Source organism: Scleropages formosus, chromosome 6 (assembly GCF_900964775.1).
Source record: "Scleropages formosus chromosome 6, fSclFor1.1, whole genome shotgun sequence".
Taxonomy (NCBI): Eukaryota; Metazoa; Chordata; class Actinopteri; order Osteoglossiformes; family Osteoglossidae; genus Scleropages; species Scleropages formosus.
This window is the reverse complement of record NC_041811.1, coordinates 27,708,412-27,722,629: the sequence shown is the minus strand read 5'-3', so window position 1 is coordinate 27,722,629 and position 14,218 is coordinate 27,708,412. Positions and strand designations below refer to the sequence as shown.

Below are 14,218 nucleotides of genomic sequence, written 5' to 3'. Positions count from 1 at the left end.
AAAGAAATCTGTCATATTTAAATGAAGCAAGGCCAAGTGCCATGGCCAGCGAAACACATATTCAGTGTGAAAGTTGAGTCATTAAATCACACTGCTCAAGTGCGAGCTGTGCTCTGGCAGCTTGTGACTAAGACTTCTGTAAATCAAACAGAACGAAACACCTCTCATGGACATCCTTGATGGCTGGATTTCGCATTACTGTTACCACTCATTGAAATTTGCTTCATAGCTTATAGAGTTATAAATAGTCGTTGATTGAGAGATATAGTTAAAAAAAAAAAGCACAAGCTGCAAAGAATAAAGTCATACTTCTTTTCTATCCATGATTCCTTGTATTTTATTTTGTTGGCATTTAACATAATGTACATTTTTTTTCATTACTATGGAATACATTTTACAATATCTTGAATTGTTTTCATTCTGTATTTTTATTTTTATTGTTGTTTTCATTCTGTATTTTATTGTTTTATTGCAAATTTTATATATATATATATATATATATATATATATATTTACTGAAGGTATATATATATACATACCTTCAGTAAAGAACAAAGAGTGCAGTAAATGTTTTAATATCTCTGTGAATTTCTGGTCTTTTACAGGTATACACAGCAACAAGCCCCAATGGAACCACAGGGAAAACCTTTAAAGTACATTTGCAGCTCTGGGACACAGCAGGACAGGAACGGTACACATAAAAACTATCTAGCGCTACTGGGGGGTGACAAGCTGGGACAAGCTACCCATTACTGTATTTTGTCATCGCAGCGAACCCATATGAAATTTCCTCATCTACTGTGTCACCTGCAAACTGTAGTAATTCTACTTTTTTAGAAAGATTCAGATGTATCTTGTGTAAATTGCTCAAAAAAAAATCTTTGATGTGTGTTGATGTGGAAATACAGCCATGCACTGATTTATTAAAATATGTAACTGTTTTGTATTACATTTTGTTTATACAGTATATTTATAGAATATATGAACAAAAGAACAAAAGAACAATTTTAAATCAAATCTGGACCATACTTATATAAGAATTCATCATGTATGTATTAAAATTGTGTATTTTTGATTATTGTATATTGTTCCTGTATATTGCTAGCTGTGAGCTCAGATATACTGCAAAGCAAAACAAGTATTCACTTGTGTTGTTTCCCCCTGCTTTATACCCCGGTATTGCAGATTCAGGAGTCTCACAACAGCTTTCTTCAGAGATGCCATGGGGTTCCTGCTCATGTTTGACCTTACAAGCCAACAGAGCTTTCTAAATGTCAGGAATTGGATGAGTAAGTGAAACAGTCTGATATTTAGGTTTAAGCCTTTAATATATTTGACTCTCTGCACCAAACTACACTTTTCTAACCTTGTTACACTCAAATTGGTTTAAACCAAACCGGTTTTATTTTTCCAGGTATAAGATAATTAAACATTCCTGAGAATGATTTCATGATTGACACATGATATGTCCTGGCCTTGTTTCACTTGTTCTTCATGTGTATTTTTATGTCTGCACAGCAGGAAATTCAAGTATGATGTTACAAGCTGTTCTATTATCATTGTGAAGTTGAGCAAAAATTGTTAGGGAGAGTATGTCTGAGCATGTATGAGCAAGTTTTTCAACCTTTTAAGACCAGAAAATGAGATCTAACTGAGGGTGCAACAGTAGAAGAGGTGGGGCTTAAAGAAATAAATAAAGTTAAAAAAAATTACCTTAAAGTATGATTTCACTGTCATAATAAATTGTTAAAGTTATGTGGCTTGGTATGTAGCAGAGGTGGTTTCATGGGAGAGGCAATGACAAGAAGACAGCAGGTCTCAAGAAACAAAAAAAGCTTTCCCACTGCAAAACCAAGAGTCCCAGGGACATGGCCACTTTAAAGCTCATCAAAACAGGTATAAACTCAGCAAGAAAAACACAACTAATAGTAAGGCCCATACTGGATAACTCTGAGACCAGTCCAGAGAGCCTTCCTGCCAGTACTGCTCGTTCTCCAGTGTCAGACCAGCTGCCTTAAATGTATATGTTGATGTCTCTTTGACTGGGAGCAGCTGGTCATCATTATGCCATTGAGAGGCAGAGGGAATGGACAATGGGTTGCCGTCCATAAGTTCAACCCTTCCCCTGTCATGGCTATTCCCCCCCCAGCTCACAGCTGTAATGGTCACAAACACTGCACTATCTGTAACAGCTATAGGGAGAGCACAGACACCTCTGCATGACCGCTGCATCTCCAACTCCAGAGCAATGGACTACAACATTTTTTCAGTAATCTGTAGAGTGAAGTGTCACATTTGCCAAGGCAGGTCAAGGATGGACATTTGCTGAATATAAAGTTTCTGGCATTGTCTATGGCAGACCTATTATAGGCAAAATTCAATTGACAAAATGTTTTTACATATATATTTTCTAAGTTTTTGTTGGTGTTCTCTTGCTATTTGTACTGCATTCTGTGAGTTTCAAACAAGTTTTGAAAACTGTATATAGTCAACACTTGAAAATCTGTGGCATCAAGTTTATGGATTGTTGTCCAAATATGTTGAAAGGGATTCGGTGTGATGTGTGTGTCCGTACAGTCTATTTTGTTCCACTGTAGCAGCAAGGAGTCCCCGTAGTCTTTTTCTTTTTCAAGTGATTAATAGTTGTACAGCGGCTGTTCTAATAAAATCATAATTGCATTTGTTTAAAGAGGTATTTAGCACATTATCAAATTAAAGTGATGATTAATGCATGTACTTGACTTTTGCTGCAGTAGAGCATATCTCACCTTGATGGTGACGCACTTGTAGTATTTTTTCAGTTCTACACTCATGCATGCATCAGTTATCCCAGACGGCTCACTGCAAAATTGCTAACCTCAGCATATTGCCTGTGCAACAGAAATTTGGTAATTTTGTCTGATGCCAAGTGTATTTTTGAGTCTTCCTGTAAAAATAGTCCTAGTGTTGAACTTTGAGTAACTTTGAGATTAAACCCACTGAATACGTTAATGGAAGAAGATCTTTTCCTAAGATGACTGCACCACAACTTTGATGGATTCTTTATTGGCTATATTTAATGTATGTTAAGCAACCTGTAACTAAAATGCAAAATAGATTTGTTCACTTCACGGTCAGTTATGCATGTATTGCTTTTGTTTTGGCTGGTCAACCTTTTTTTTTCTGCTTTTGCAGGCCAGCTTCAAGCCAATGCATACTGTGAAAATCCAGACATAGTATTAGTGGGGAATAAAGCAGACCTAGCAGACCAGAGAGAAGTACAGGAGAAGCAGGCAAAAGAACTAGCAGATAAGTATGGGTAAGAAAAGCTGACTGTAGAAAAATCCCAATAAGGCTTCGGAAATGTGATTTCTGTGTGTAGTGGCAAGGATGTAATTTCATATGATTGTCCACCAATTTTTTATCACAACTATAGGACCTTATGCATCAAACAGCTAAGTTTTTTCACAGTCGTCAAGCAAATCTAAGTTACTGATAGGCTGTTTAATGTAATCGTAGATACCAGGGAGCTTTTTAATCCCTCTCAACAAAGATGTGTTTTAAATTTGGTTTTAGTTACTAAGAAAATGAATAAACTGTAGTAATTTCCATTCATTCCTATCCACAAGATAAAGAAATATATTTTTACACTGTCCTTACAGAACTGTCAATGCTTAGGTTCTTGTCTAGAAAGCCATCTTAATTCAATTTGTTTGAACTGAAACGCTGAAATCTTAATGTGGTTTTGTGTTCAGGATTCCTTATTTTGAGACGAGTGCGGCCACAGGTTCAGAGGTAGACAAGGCAGTGATCACACTGCTAGACCTGGTGATGAAGCGCATGGAGCAGTGTGTGGACAAGCCCCCCCAGGAGCCTCCCAATGGGGATGGATCCAGCAAGTTGGAGGCCATTCCACCCAACGAGAAGAAGTGTGCATGTTAGTCTGATATCAACGCGCTGGACAGATGAAAGTATAACTACAGTTACGTTGCACCACCTGCAGACACCACACTACAATGGCACAGTCAGCCTTGAGCAGGCAGACTGTGTCCTACCAGTTTGCCTGAGTAATGCACTAGGGCCTTTTACCACTACTGTTTATGAAGTCCATTGTACTGCCTTCGATGCCATGCTTCAGTCTCACATTATGACCACTGAAATGATCAGGTTTAATTCTGCTTAAACTATAGCTGAATTACAACAAAGTTCATTATAGTCAATCATTGGTATCTACTGACTCTCTCCTGTTTGGAAGTATGGCTGTTACTGTCCTTCAAAATATTCTGCTGCTCACCCAATTTAATTTTTCCCAGCCAGACAAAAGCCAAATGATAAGTGGCTGTAAAAATAGCATATCAGCATTAGAAATAGCATGCAGACCTATTTAAAAAAATGTCTTCAGCATTCCTGAATCAACTCTTAGAGTTAGCCTGTGTTTGTTTACAATTACTCAAAGGGGCTATATGGAATCAACATAACTCCTCTTGAAGCATAACTAATAGCTGCTCATTGTGTGCCAAAAATCATCTTTATGTAGTTCAGCAATTTAATTTTTTCTATCATGGGATATTTTTCAGTTTCTGCCATACACAGCACACAGTAGTAGTGACATTGCTGCAGTCCTACAAAGTATTACAATCTCACACACTTTTAAATAAGCCTACATACAATATAAATGTTACTGTTGGTAAAATGTCATTTATTTAATTTTTTGACAGCATTTTCAACAGTGAAAAATACTGTTGTGGAAAGGAAGAGCATATAATATTTGTACTGTAAATTCATAATTGGGTAAAGCGGAAATTGTGTAAAGAATCAATAGCTTGGCATGAAAGGTTTTTAAAGGTCAAATTCTGTGATGTGCCATCAGTTCCCAGAAGATTTTTTTCATAAGGCAGTGGATTTCGAACTGCACAATAGTGGATGTGTATCAAACTTCCTACTTGAACTTTTTTACTTTCAAAATGTTTAAAGAAAGTTTAAGCTGTTATGCATTTGATTACATTTTTTTTTTTTGATTACATAATTTGTTATTTTTTTCCCAGAATTTTTTTAATTTATTGCTGTGTTTTTTTTCCCAGTAAAATCAATGGTATTTTAATAATACACTTTCAGAAAAAAAGACACATTTAGAAAAGCAAATTACAGCTTTGCCAGCAATGAGATATTTCCCATTTAACTATCCCTGTACTTCATATAGTTTTTGCTTTTTGATTGCCTGTTTTTTTTAGACAGATTTTTCCAATGCTTAGCCGTAGAAGAGTGTTTTAAAACAGGTCAACATTAGTACTAGAACTGAGCTGTTATAGCTTAAGGACAGTATAGCTGAAGCACAGCTTTGTTGAGGCTTTGTTGGAATAAGGAAATGCAAAAGTAAAAAAACTACTGCTAGTTTATCTGAAATATATTTTCACTAGTAACAATTTAAAACAAACCTAAGCACACACACATATTTTCTGAAATCGCTTGTCCCATGCGGGGTCGCAGAGAGCCAGAGCCTAAACTGGCAACACAGGGTGTAAGGGACACTCCTAGGACGGGGCGCCAGTCCATCACAAGGTACGCCAAGCGGGACTCAAACCCCAAACCCACCGGAGAGCAGGACCCGGTCAAACCCACTGCAGCACCACATCCCCCACAAACCTAAGCAATTGAAAGCAAACAAACAATTCTACAAATTATATATCATTTATAAACTATGTGGTATTACTAAAAATTAACAGAATGGATAGTTTGATTAACTGATGTGTAACTGTTAATTGTACGTTGTTCATTGTACAAGATTTGTTGACTGACCTAAAGTAACTCTCTAAAGAGGGTTTTGTGGATTTCTTGTGCAATTTATACACTGTGTACCTATGTGTTACCTTTCAGTTGCCTACCTGCTGTTGTATTCTGACGAAACACCAAACACAGGTTGCTTGTTGTCTCACTCCAAGGTTGCTCGATATACGAAATCTGAGTTACATAATTAGTAGCAGACAGTCAACGGCAGTTAGTAGTGCTATGAGAAAAGCTTTGTATGAAGAACAGGGTGTCAGTGCATTCCTACTTTTTAATTTTAAGTGATCTTCAGGTTGTCTCCAAGCTAACAAAATCAAATTAAGCATCATGAAGTGTATTTGTGGAATAACTTACTAACAGGACCAACAAAGTACAGGATGTGTTGTGGAAATTATATTGCCATAAAATAAACAATGCCTTTATATATGACAATCTTCGGACCAAATTAGGGGATTTTTTTTTTGTGCATAGGACATTCATTTACCCTTATGGTATTACTGGACCTAACAGATGTTACACATGGGTTAAGTGCTAAAAGTAACAGATATATTCCTGACACACAGCTATCCAAAAATTCTGTTTCTGTAGACACTGCATGTTTTTACATTTATTTCTGCCCAAAGGTTTACACGATTTAATAAAACAGCTCTAGGATTTGAGTCTCAGTTTAAACTTTAAGAACAACTCTCAGAAGTTTACTTTTCATATTCCTCTACTGTGTCATGTGCCTGTACTGCTCTTTGACCAATAATGTAATCCAGTATAATCATTTTTAAAAGTTGGAACTCAATATATTTTATTGCATAAAATAGAAGCAAAACAAAATGTAAATGTATATAACCATATTGCCGATTTGACTATAGCATTTGTTAAAAAAAAATATATATGTATATATATATTCCTTGTGTATAAAAAAGAAATATGCTTTAAATATTCATATGCCTGCAGTTACTTCAGCGTGTCTTCAGTAATTGCATTTAATCAGGTTGTAGTACATTTTAGTGCACCATGAGCATGATCAACCTGAGACTGAGCTTGGAAATAGTTAACGTTTTATATCTGTGGGCCTGATCAATGTATCCCTTGAGAAGATTGGTCTTGTTTTTCTGCAAATACTAAAATTGCCAACCACAAACAGGAAAAACTGTTCTGAAAACTAATAATGCAGTTTTGCTTGATCTCATTAACTTGATTGGACAATGTTTTGTGGAAAATGTCTGCTTTGGTTTGTCTTTTGAACAATTATTGTTTTTGTTTTAAGGCTGTTCGGTGCATTTGAGGATCAGTTTATCCTAGTGTGAGTTTTGCTTGTTTAAAATGTTTCCGATTTTTTATGTGACGCACGCAAGCTGCAAGTTATTTCTTTTTTAATGAAGTTATTAAAGCTTTCAGAAGTGTATAGTGTTTGAAGAAGGGGCTCATTTGTTGTATATACAATTACACACACACGCAATACTTTATGGTGTGGTATTCATACGTATCCCATTGTCATGCTTTGATAGATATTTGACTGTATTTCATTCAGTTATGGTGAAGGATGGTGATGTTGGCAGAGGAGTCCCACAGTGCTGCAGTTCTAGAGCCGTATTGATCGTCCGCAATGGAATGACATCAGCGCAATCTGTGCAGAATTCATCATATACAATGTATTGAAATTGCTGACTTAAAAAAGCAATCCAGCTCAAGCCTTACTTCTGAGACCGTCTGCTTTTTCGGATGCTCTCTCAGCAAAATTTCCAACTATCCAAGACACAAATAACACCGCACTGCTCAGTCATTTAAACCTGTGTCACCCCTTGCCTGGTGAGTGGTGATTCCACGAGGTGGAATTGTGTACCTTTTTTTGGGCAGAACCTGGCTCCAGGGGCTGGTCCACATGACCCCAAACCAGGTGAAGTACTTTATTTTGTGAATTTACTGAGGTAATTCTGTTTTATCTGGATCACATTTGTCTTGCCTCTGAAGTTTACTTTAATCCATTTAGCTGACACTTTCCTCCAAAGCAACTTGCAATGTTAAGGTTACAGTTACAAGCATACAATTATTTACAGCAGGATATTTTTTTTTTTTTTTTTTTACTGGAGTAGTTTTATGATTAGTAGCTTCTCAAGGGTACTACCAGTGAAGGCAAGGATCAAACCTGCAACCCATGGGTCCAAAAGCAGCAGCTCTAGCAACTACACTACCAGCTGCCTTTTACATTTGACTACTTTGCCAAGAGTGAACCCACAAATCTCCAGACAAGAAAGCCCTTAAGATCCTTCTCAGTTGTGATCCTCCACGGCAGGGACCAGAAACCTGTACTTTCCAAATAATACACACACAAAAAGTAATAAAAAATACACATTATATGAAACATCAATGTGTATGCAGTGCTGTATTATAATTAATTCTGAAATGGTTGCTTAACATTTAATACAATATTTTTCAATACTTCACATTTCAAATATATAATAAGTGAGTAAACTTAATTAAAATATGAACAGCACCACTCACTGCTCATTTACATATTCATACCTATGTCCCATGTGCCATACGGTAACCTGTAAGGGACAAACTTTACTAACATCCTCTCAGACCTCTTGTTACTGGCACTGTGAGAACCTGCAACACGCACAAACAGCACACGGGAGCAGTGAACGCTATAGAAAGCGGTTAAGATGGCCGCACAGCCCTATTCTGTTGGGGAAAGCTTTACTCCCATCTACTGGCTCAGCAAAGAAACACAGGCCAGACTCGCTTTTCAACAGACGATATTTTTTGAAAATTAGCGACAAATTATAATAATTTGCCAATAAGTCAGTAATTGAGAAAAGATGCTTGTATCCTCAAGAAGTTGTACCTGAACAGTTTGCACTGTACTAAGGACCCAGTTTATACACATACATACTGGGACAGCTGGTAGTGTACTGGTTGAACTACTCTCTTTGGACCCAAAGGCCCCTGGTTTCCTCCCCACCTCTGGCTGTAGTACCCTTGAGCAAGGTACTTACCCCAAATTCCTGGAGTAAAAACCATCCAGCTGGGTAAATAATTGTAGCCTTAGCCTTTTAAGTTGCTTCGAAAAGTGTAAAATAAATCTATACAAGCTCCTGCTAACCTTCATCTTACCACACGAGCTGTTTCCAGCCTCAAACTGCAGCCTGCTTAAGTTGCTGACTCCTCGTCCTCCCCATTGCTAATGTACAGTTTTCACGGTGGCCACTGTTTTCTCCTCATACGTTTAGACCATATCTGCTTGAGACTGCCCATGTCCAGTCCTCCTCAAGCCTCACTGCTACTCTTCCTTAATGGACTGGACTGTACTTGGCGTCCTCTGGGACCTCAGTGCCGTTCCAACCCTTCTTCCGCTCCTGCGCTTCCCTGCAGTTTGGTGGTTTGCTCTGGGCCGCCAGGGTCAATCCGCTGGTGCTTTCTTTTGCTAGCACCCTGTGGGCATCCTTGGAGCTTTGCTTTGATGCTTCACTCTGCTATTTCTCCAGTGCCTGTACCCTTGTTAGAGTCTGGCCTACCTTGTCTAGTCCATTCATTTCTCTGTTGTGTTGCTGCCTTGTCTTTCTGGTTCCCCCTTTGTGCACCACTTTTCGAGGACCTTTAGAGAGAGTTGCCTGCCTTGCTGTTTCACCTAGTTGACCCCCTACACCCCTGCCATCTCCTGGTGCCTCCCACCTGTGGTTCCATGCTTGTCTCCTGGTGCTTCCTACTGCCTGTCACCGCATCCCTTTCCTGGCTCCCTGCATTACTGTCAGTCACTTTGTTACTTCAAGTTTCCATTCCCCACCACTTGCCTTCCAAGTTTGTTCTGATTCTGTCTCTGGGTTTTGTTTTTGGATGTCTTTAATTGTCCATAGTCATACGGGATGTCCTCTGCAAAGCTCCGTGAGCATATGTATTAAGTACATCTGTCAATCAATTGTTGTATCATTAAAAATAACCAGCATGAGGACTGCTTATATCCTGTGTCTGCAGCACACGTTACATTCCAATTCATCTCCTTTCTCTCTGATTATACACAACCTGTAATCTTAAACAGGGGTTCCCTCATAAATTATTTCCTCCTTCTGACTCATCTGTATCCACACAGCTGTTCACTTTATCTCCACTACTTGACATGATTGTACAAACATTAACAGAATTTAATAACAGCCATTCGGTTTACGGTATTCACCAGTCAAAGCAATTTCTTCCTTCCCCGTCTTTGGTTTATGGTCAGAAAGATGATAAGGGTAGCAATGAACCATCACCCAGTTTAGCTACTAAATATGGCATAAGGCATATGCTGGCATTATTTTTGAGACTGCCCCCTCGACATGTTAAATAATGTTTCAGTTTTTGTAACTAATGTACCTGCAATTTGGGAACCAAAAATTTGGTCTCTTTGGAACTCTGTTACATGCCTCCTGTTGCTTTGAAATCTCACATATTGTAATACTAATCATCTGATAACACATACTGAAAACCGGCAGTTGGTCTAATATGACTCACTTTTACTGCTGCATTTGAAATCATAATTCAGTTCTACTTTTTCATGTGGTGTTTCCTTTTCTGGGCAACCTCCTGTAGAATCAGCTACAGCTGTACATTGTGAGCTTTAAAAGGACTGATATTTGCAGTAGGTCTGCTATTACACAAAATGCACAATCTGGAGGAATAAGCACAATAATTTGGATCCCTGAAAAGTGTAAAACAAGTATGTAATGAATCACGTTTCACTATCTTTTTTAAATTGCATATCTGTGTGGCTAGAGATATCTTTCCTCATGTTTAAAGTTCCAAGACAATAATGTCCCTTTATACATTGTTAAACAGAACTAAGAATGGGTTCATGAACATCAGGAAAGAGTTGTGCCACCCATGGCCTTCATAATCTTCAGATGTAAACATCATTCATCCTTCAAGTGGAGTTCCACCACTTTCCAAAGATTGCTTTTTTTCAATGAATGGTCCAATATCAAAATAAACAAGACTCATGACAGCATTGCAAGAAGAGCCAAACCTGTTTTGAAGGCTAAGACTAGCCCTCCTTCTTATTGCTTGCTTTTGTTGGTTGGTATTTGTGATATCTTCCATCTATTAAAATAAAGCCCATACATGTTTTTTTCAAAAGATTATTTTTAAATTTTGAATTTTTCGTGTTTTTTCATGAAAAGATATTAATCTTCAGTTAAAATTCAATTTTTTCGAAACTTAACAAGAAATTAATTCAAGCAACATTACATCAAGCAATAATACCCACCACAGTTTCGGAACCACTTGTCCCATACGGGGTCGTGGGGAACCGGAGCCTACCCGGCAACACAGGGCGTAAGGCCAGAGGGGGAGGGGACACACCCAGGACGGGACGCCAGTCCATCGCAAGGCACCCCAAGCGGGACTCGAACCTAATATCCTACTCCACTAATATCAAAATAATATCAATATTTAGCCAAAATTCTTCCAGAAGCAGAACTCTTCAATGTAAGAATAGAAAATTTGTTCTATATCTTCTTTAGTCGTGGGGGCGCAGTGGTGCAGTGGGTTGGACCAGGTCCTGCTCTCCAGTGGGTCTGGGGTTCGAGTCCCGCTTGGGGTGCCTTGCGACGGACTGGCGTCCCGTCCTGGGTGTGTCCCCTCCCCCTCCGGCCTTACGCCGTGTTGCCGGGTAGGCTCCGGTTCCCCGTGACCCCGTATGGGACAAGCGGTTCTGAAATGAAAATCTTCTTTAGTCGAGTTCTTCCGTTTCAGTTAGACCTGTTCTCAATCCCAGTTTTCGTGCAGCTCATTTAATGCGCACTTACAGATCTCAGAGGGATTTGAATTAATGAACTGACACATTTTAAGTGTTGCTTTAAAGCTTAAAGGTTTTTCACTTCTTAAGTGCATAACAAACTTTTCCAGTCACCAGCATGCTGAAATAATAAAAATACAGCAACATAATAAACTTCTTAATTGACTGAAGTCTATGGTATGAACCGGAAATAGTGTACGCTGCAAAAACATACTGTTTTATCTCCCATAATACTGTGTATTAATTCTTGCGCATGGTAAGACAATTTACAGAGGACAAATCAAAAAGCACCCACAATAATGTTTGTAAGAAAGTTATACTTTCAGATTTTTCCTCATTATTAACAAAGAGCATAAAACATTACTTGACAGCAATGTCTTAAAAAGAAATTATGCAATTCATATAGATAAAACATGCTCTAATTCTTTCAAGCCATTTAACCAACTGCTAACACTGTCTATAACACTGCAATCTTGATAGAATACACATGAATACATATGAAAACATATGTCAAATATATCCATAGTTTTTGATTAAAAGAGCATAATATACACTTTTTCATGTACAAGGGGGCCCTTCTTATGCGTATTTTATTTACTTACCAATTTATTTACTCAGCCAAGTCATGAAATTAAAATGACGAAGGGACACAATTACTGTGCTCCGTACTTGTGGTACATTTACTCCTTTAGCAGACACACACACGCTGTCTGAACCGCCTGTCCCATATGGGGTCGCGGGGAGCCGGAGTCTAACCTGGCAACACAGGGCAAAGAATTAGAGGGGGAGGGAACACACCCAGGATGGGACACCAGTCCATCGCAAGGCACCCCAAGTGGGACTCAAACCCCAGACCCACCAGAGAGCAGGACCAGGACCAGGTCCAACCCACTGCGCCACTGCACCCCCCTCCTTTAGCAGATGCTTTTCTCCAAAGCAATGTAATAATACACAATATTAAATAAAAGGGATGTTTTTCAGCTTCCATTGGGTACAAAGTGCTTGAACCATTAAGATTCAATGACCGAGTGTATGTACCAGCGCTGCATAGCTTGCTGAGGCAGTTTGTTAGTATCACACTGGTTTTGAATTTTTATTCATTCATTTCCTTCGCAATTACTGAGTGACTGTAACTGAGCGACAGGAGAAAAAGCTTCTTCGGGATTCTTCCGCTGTGATGTTTAAATCAAAAATTCACTCTTCCACAGTTGCTTTTATTTTTCATGCTACTTATGTGCTCTAATTCATCTTCAGGTTATGAAGTGCAGAACTTATGTTTATGTTAGTGATGGTAATAGCCATCCAGGTCCTGGCTCAGCAAAGCAGCCCAAAACTATCAAACTAAAAGTACAGCACCTAACTCAATTTACCATACTTCACACTATGTCCTAATGTGTTGCTGTTGCTTGAGTGGTTGTTTACAGGTGTCCAACTGCCATTGGTCTGTTATCCTGTCAATCATCATTATCAACAACATCACTGCAAACCTCCCAGCCAATGAAAAGCAAGGTAGAAAAAATAATTTAAAGCAACTGGTGTTGGAGTTTGAAGCTTTTTTTTTTTTTTTTAAGAACTGATCTTTGTGTTTTTGCTGAGTGCTCTAGTTCTTGTGTTTGTTTTGCCTGATTGTTTTTTGTACATTCATCCCTTTTCCAGTCTATCTGTCTCTTGTGTTGCTCAGCTTAGTGTTAACTGTGACTTGGGGGAAGTAAGAACACCACGTGACCTACACTTGCACATGTGGGTTTGTCTGGAGTGTTTGTTTGTTCATTCATTTGGCACCAAGCAGGTTCCTTTCCCCGTGTGTTTTTGGATGTGTAGTATACAGTTGTATTGTAATGACCTGCGTTGCCGTGAGTTTGAGCGGGAAAACGTGTTTATTGTAAACAGTTGTATTGTGGGTAAATCGGAAGAAAGTGTTCAACCGCTGAGGGGACTTACGGAGGGTATAAGGGGCTGACTGTGTTTGTCAGGGTAAAAAGAGAAAAAGCCTGAGAGGTGCTAAGTAGGGGGGGGGGAAGGCTGGTTTGAGATGCAGGTCTGTGAGGAAAAAAGGGTTCTTGGACTGAGAGCGTTATTTTTCCCTGTGCTACTATTCTAATAAACATTCATCATGAATGCTGTCTGTGCACCCTTCTTCACCCCATTTGAACCTGGAGCACTGCGTGCCACAGTATTTTCACCTATCTTATGTACAGTATATAGTAAATCACTTGCACCAAAAATCCTGTTTGCTCTTTTCTTTTTCGTCCCTATCTAAACCCCTGGTCTTCAGGCAACTTAACGTTACACCCCTTTATCCTTAGACACCTTGGGGTCATAACAGACACTAAGGCTTTATGTTCAAAAGGGTGGCTTATAGCACAGTGCTTAGAGCTGTTGCCTTAGGACTCAAAGGTTACAAGTTTGAATCCCACCTCTGGCTATACAGTAATACTGTTAAGTGAAATACTCACTTGGGAATTACTGTACTCCAGTAGAATTATCTGACTGTATAAATAGGTAAATAAGTCACTCTAGAGGAAAGTGTTCAATAAGTAAATGTTGAGGTCTATTTTGGCTTTTCTATTCAGACCAACAAGTTTGACCTTTGTCTTTTCAGGTCAGAGAAGAATGTTCCAAAGGCTTGTGGGTCATCTGTGGACTTGGCAAACTTGTACTCTTTTCTTCCTACTATTCATTCATGAA

General features: G+C 38.7%; 1 protein-coding gene across 3 annotated transcripts in view; it reads left to right on the top strand.

The window, feature by feature from the left end:
• rab27b (RAB27B, member RAS oncogene family) overlaps positions 1–4,947 on the top strand; it is a 38,233-nt gene extending 33,286 nt beyond the window's left edge. For all 3 annotated transcript variants that reach the window (XM_018750764.2, XM_018750747.2, XM_018750756.2), the window contains exons 3-6: positions 606–691; positions 1,186–1,289; positions 3,175–3,298; positions 3,735–4,947. In XM_018750764.2, the coding sequence (XP_018606280.1) occupies positions 606–691; positions 1,186–1,289; positions 3,175–3,298; positions 3,735–3,921 (501 nt within the window). In that variant the 3' untranslated portion in view covers positions 3,922–4,947. The remainder of the gene's footprint in view (positions 1–605; positions 692–1,185; positions 1,290–3,174; positions 3,299–3,734) is intronic.
• The last annotated feature ends 9,271 nt before the right edge of the window (positions 4,948–14,218 follow it).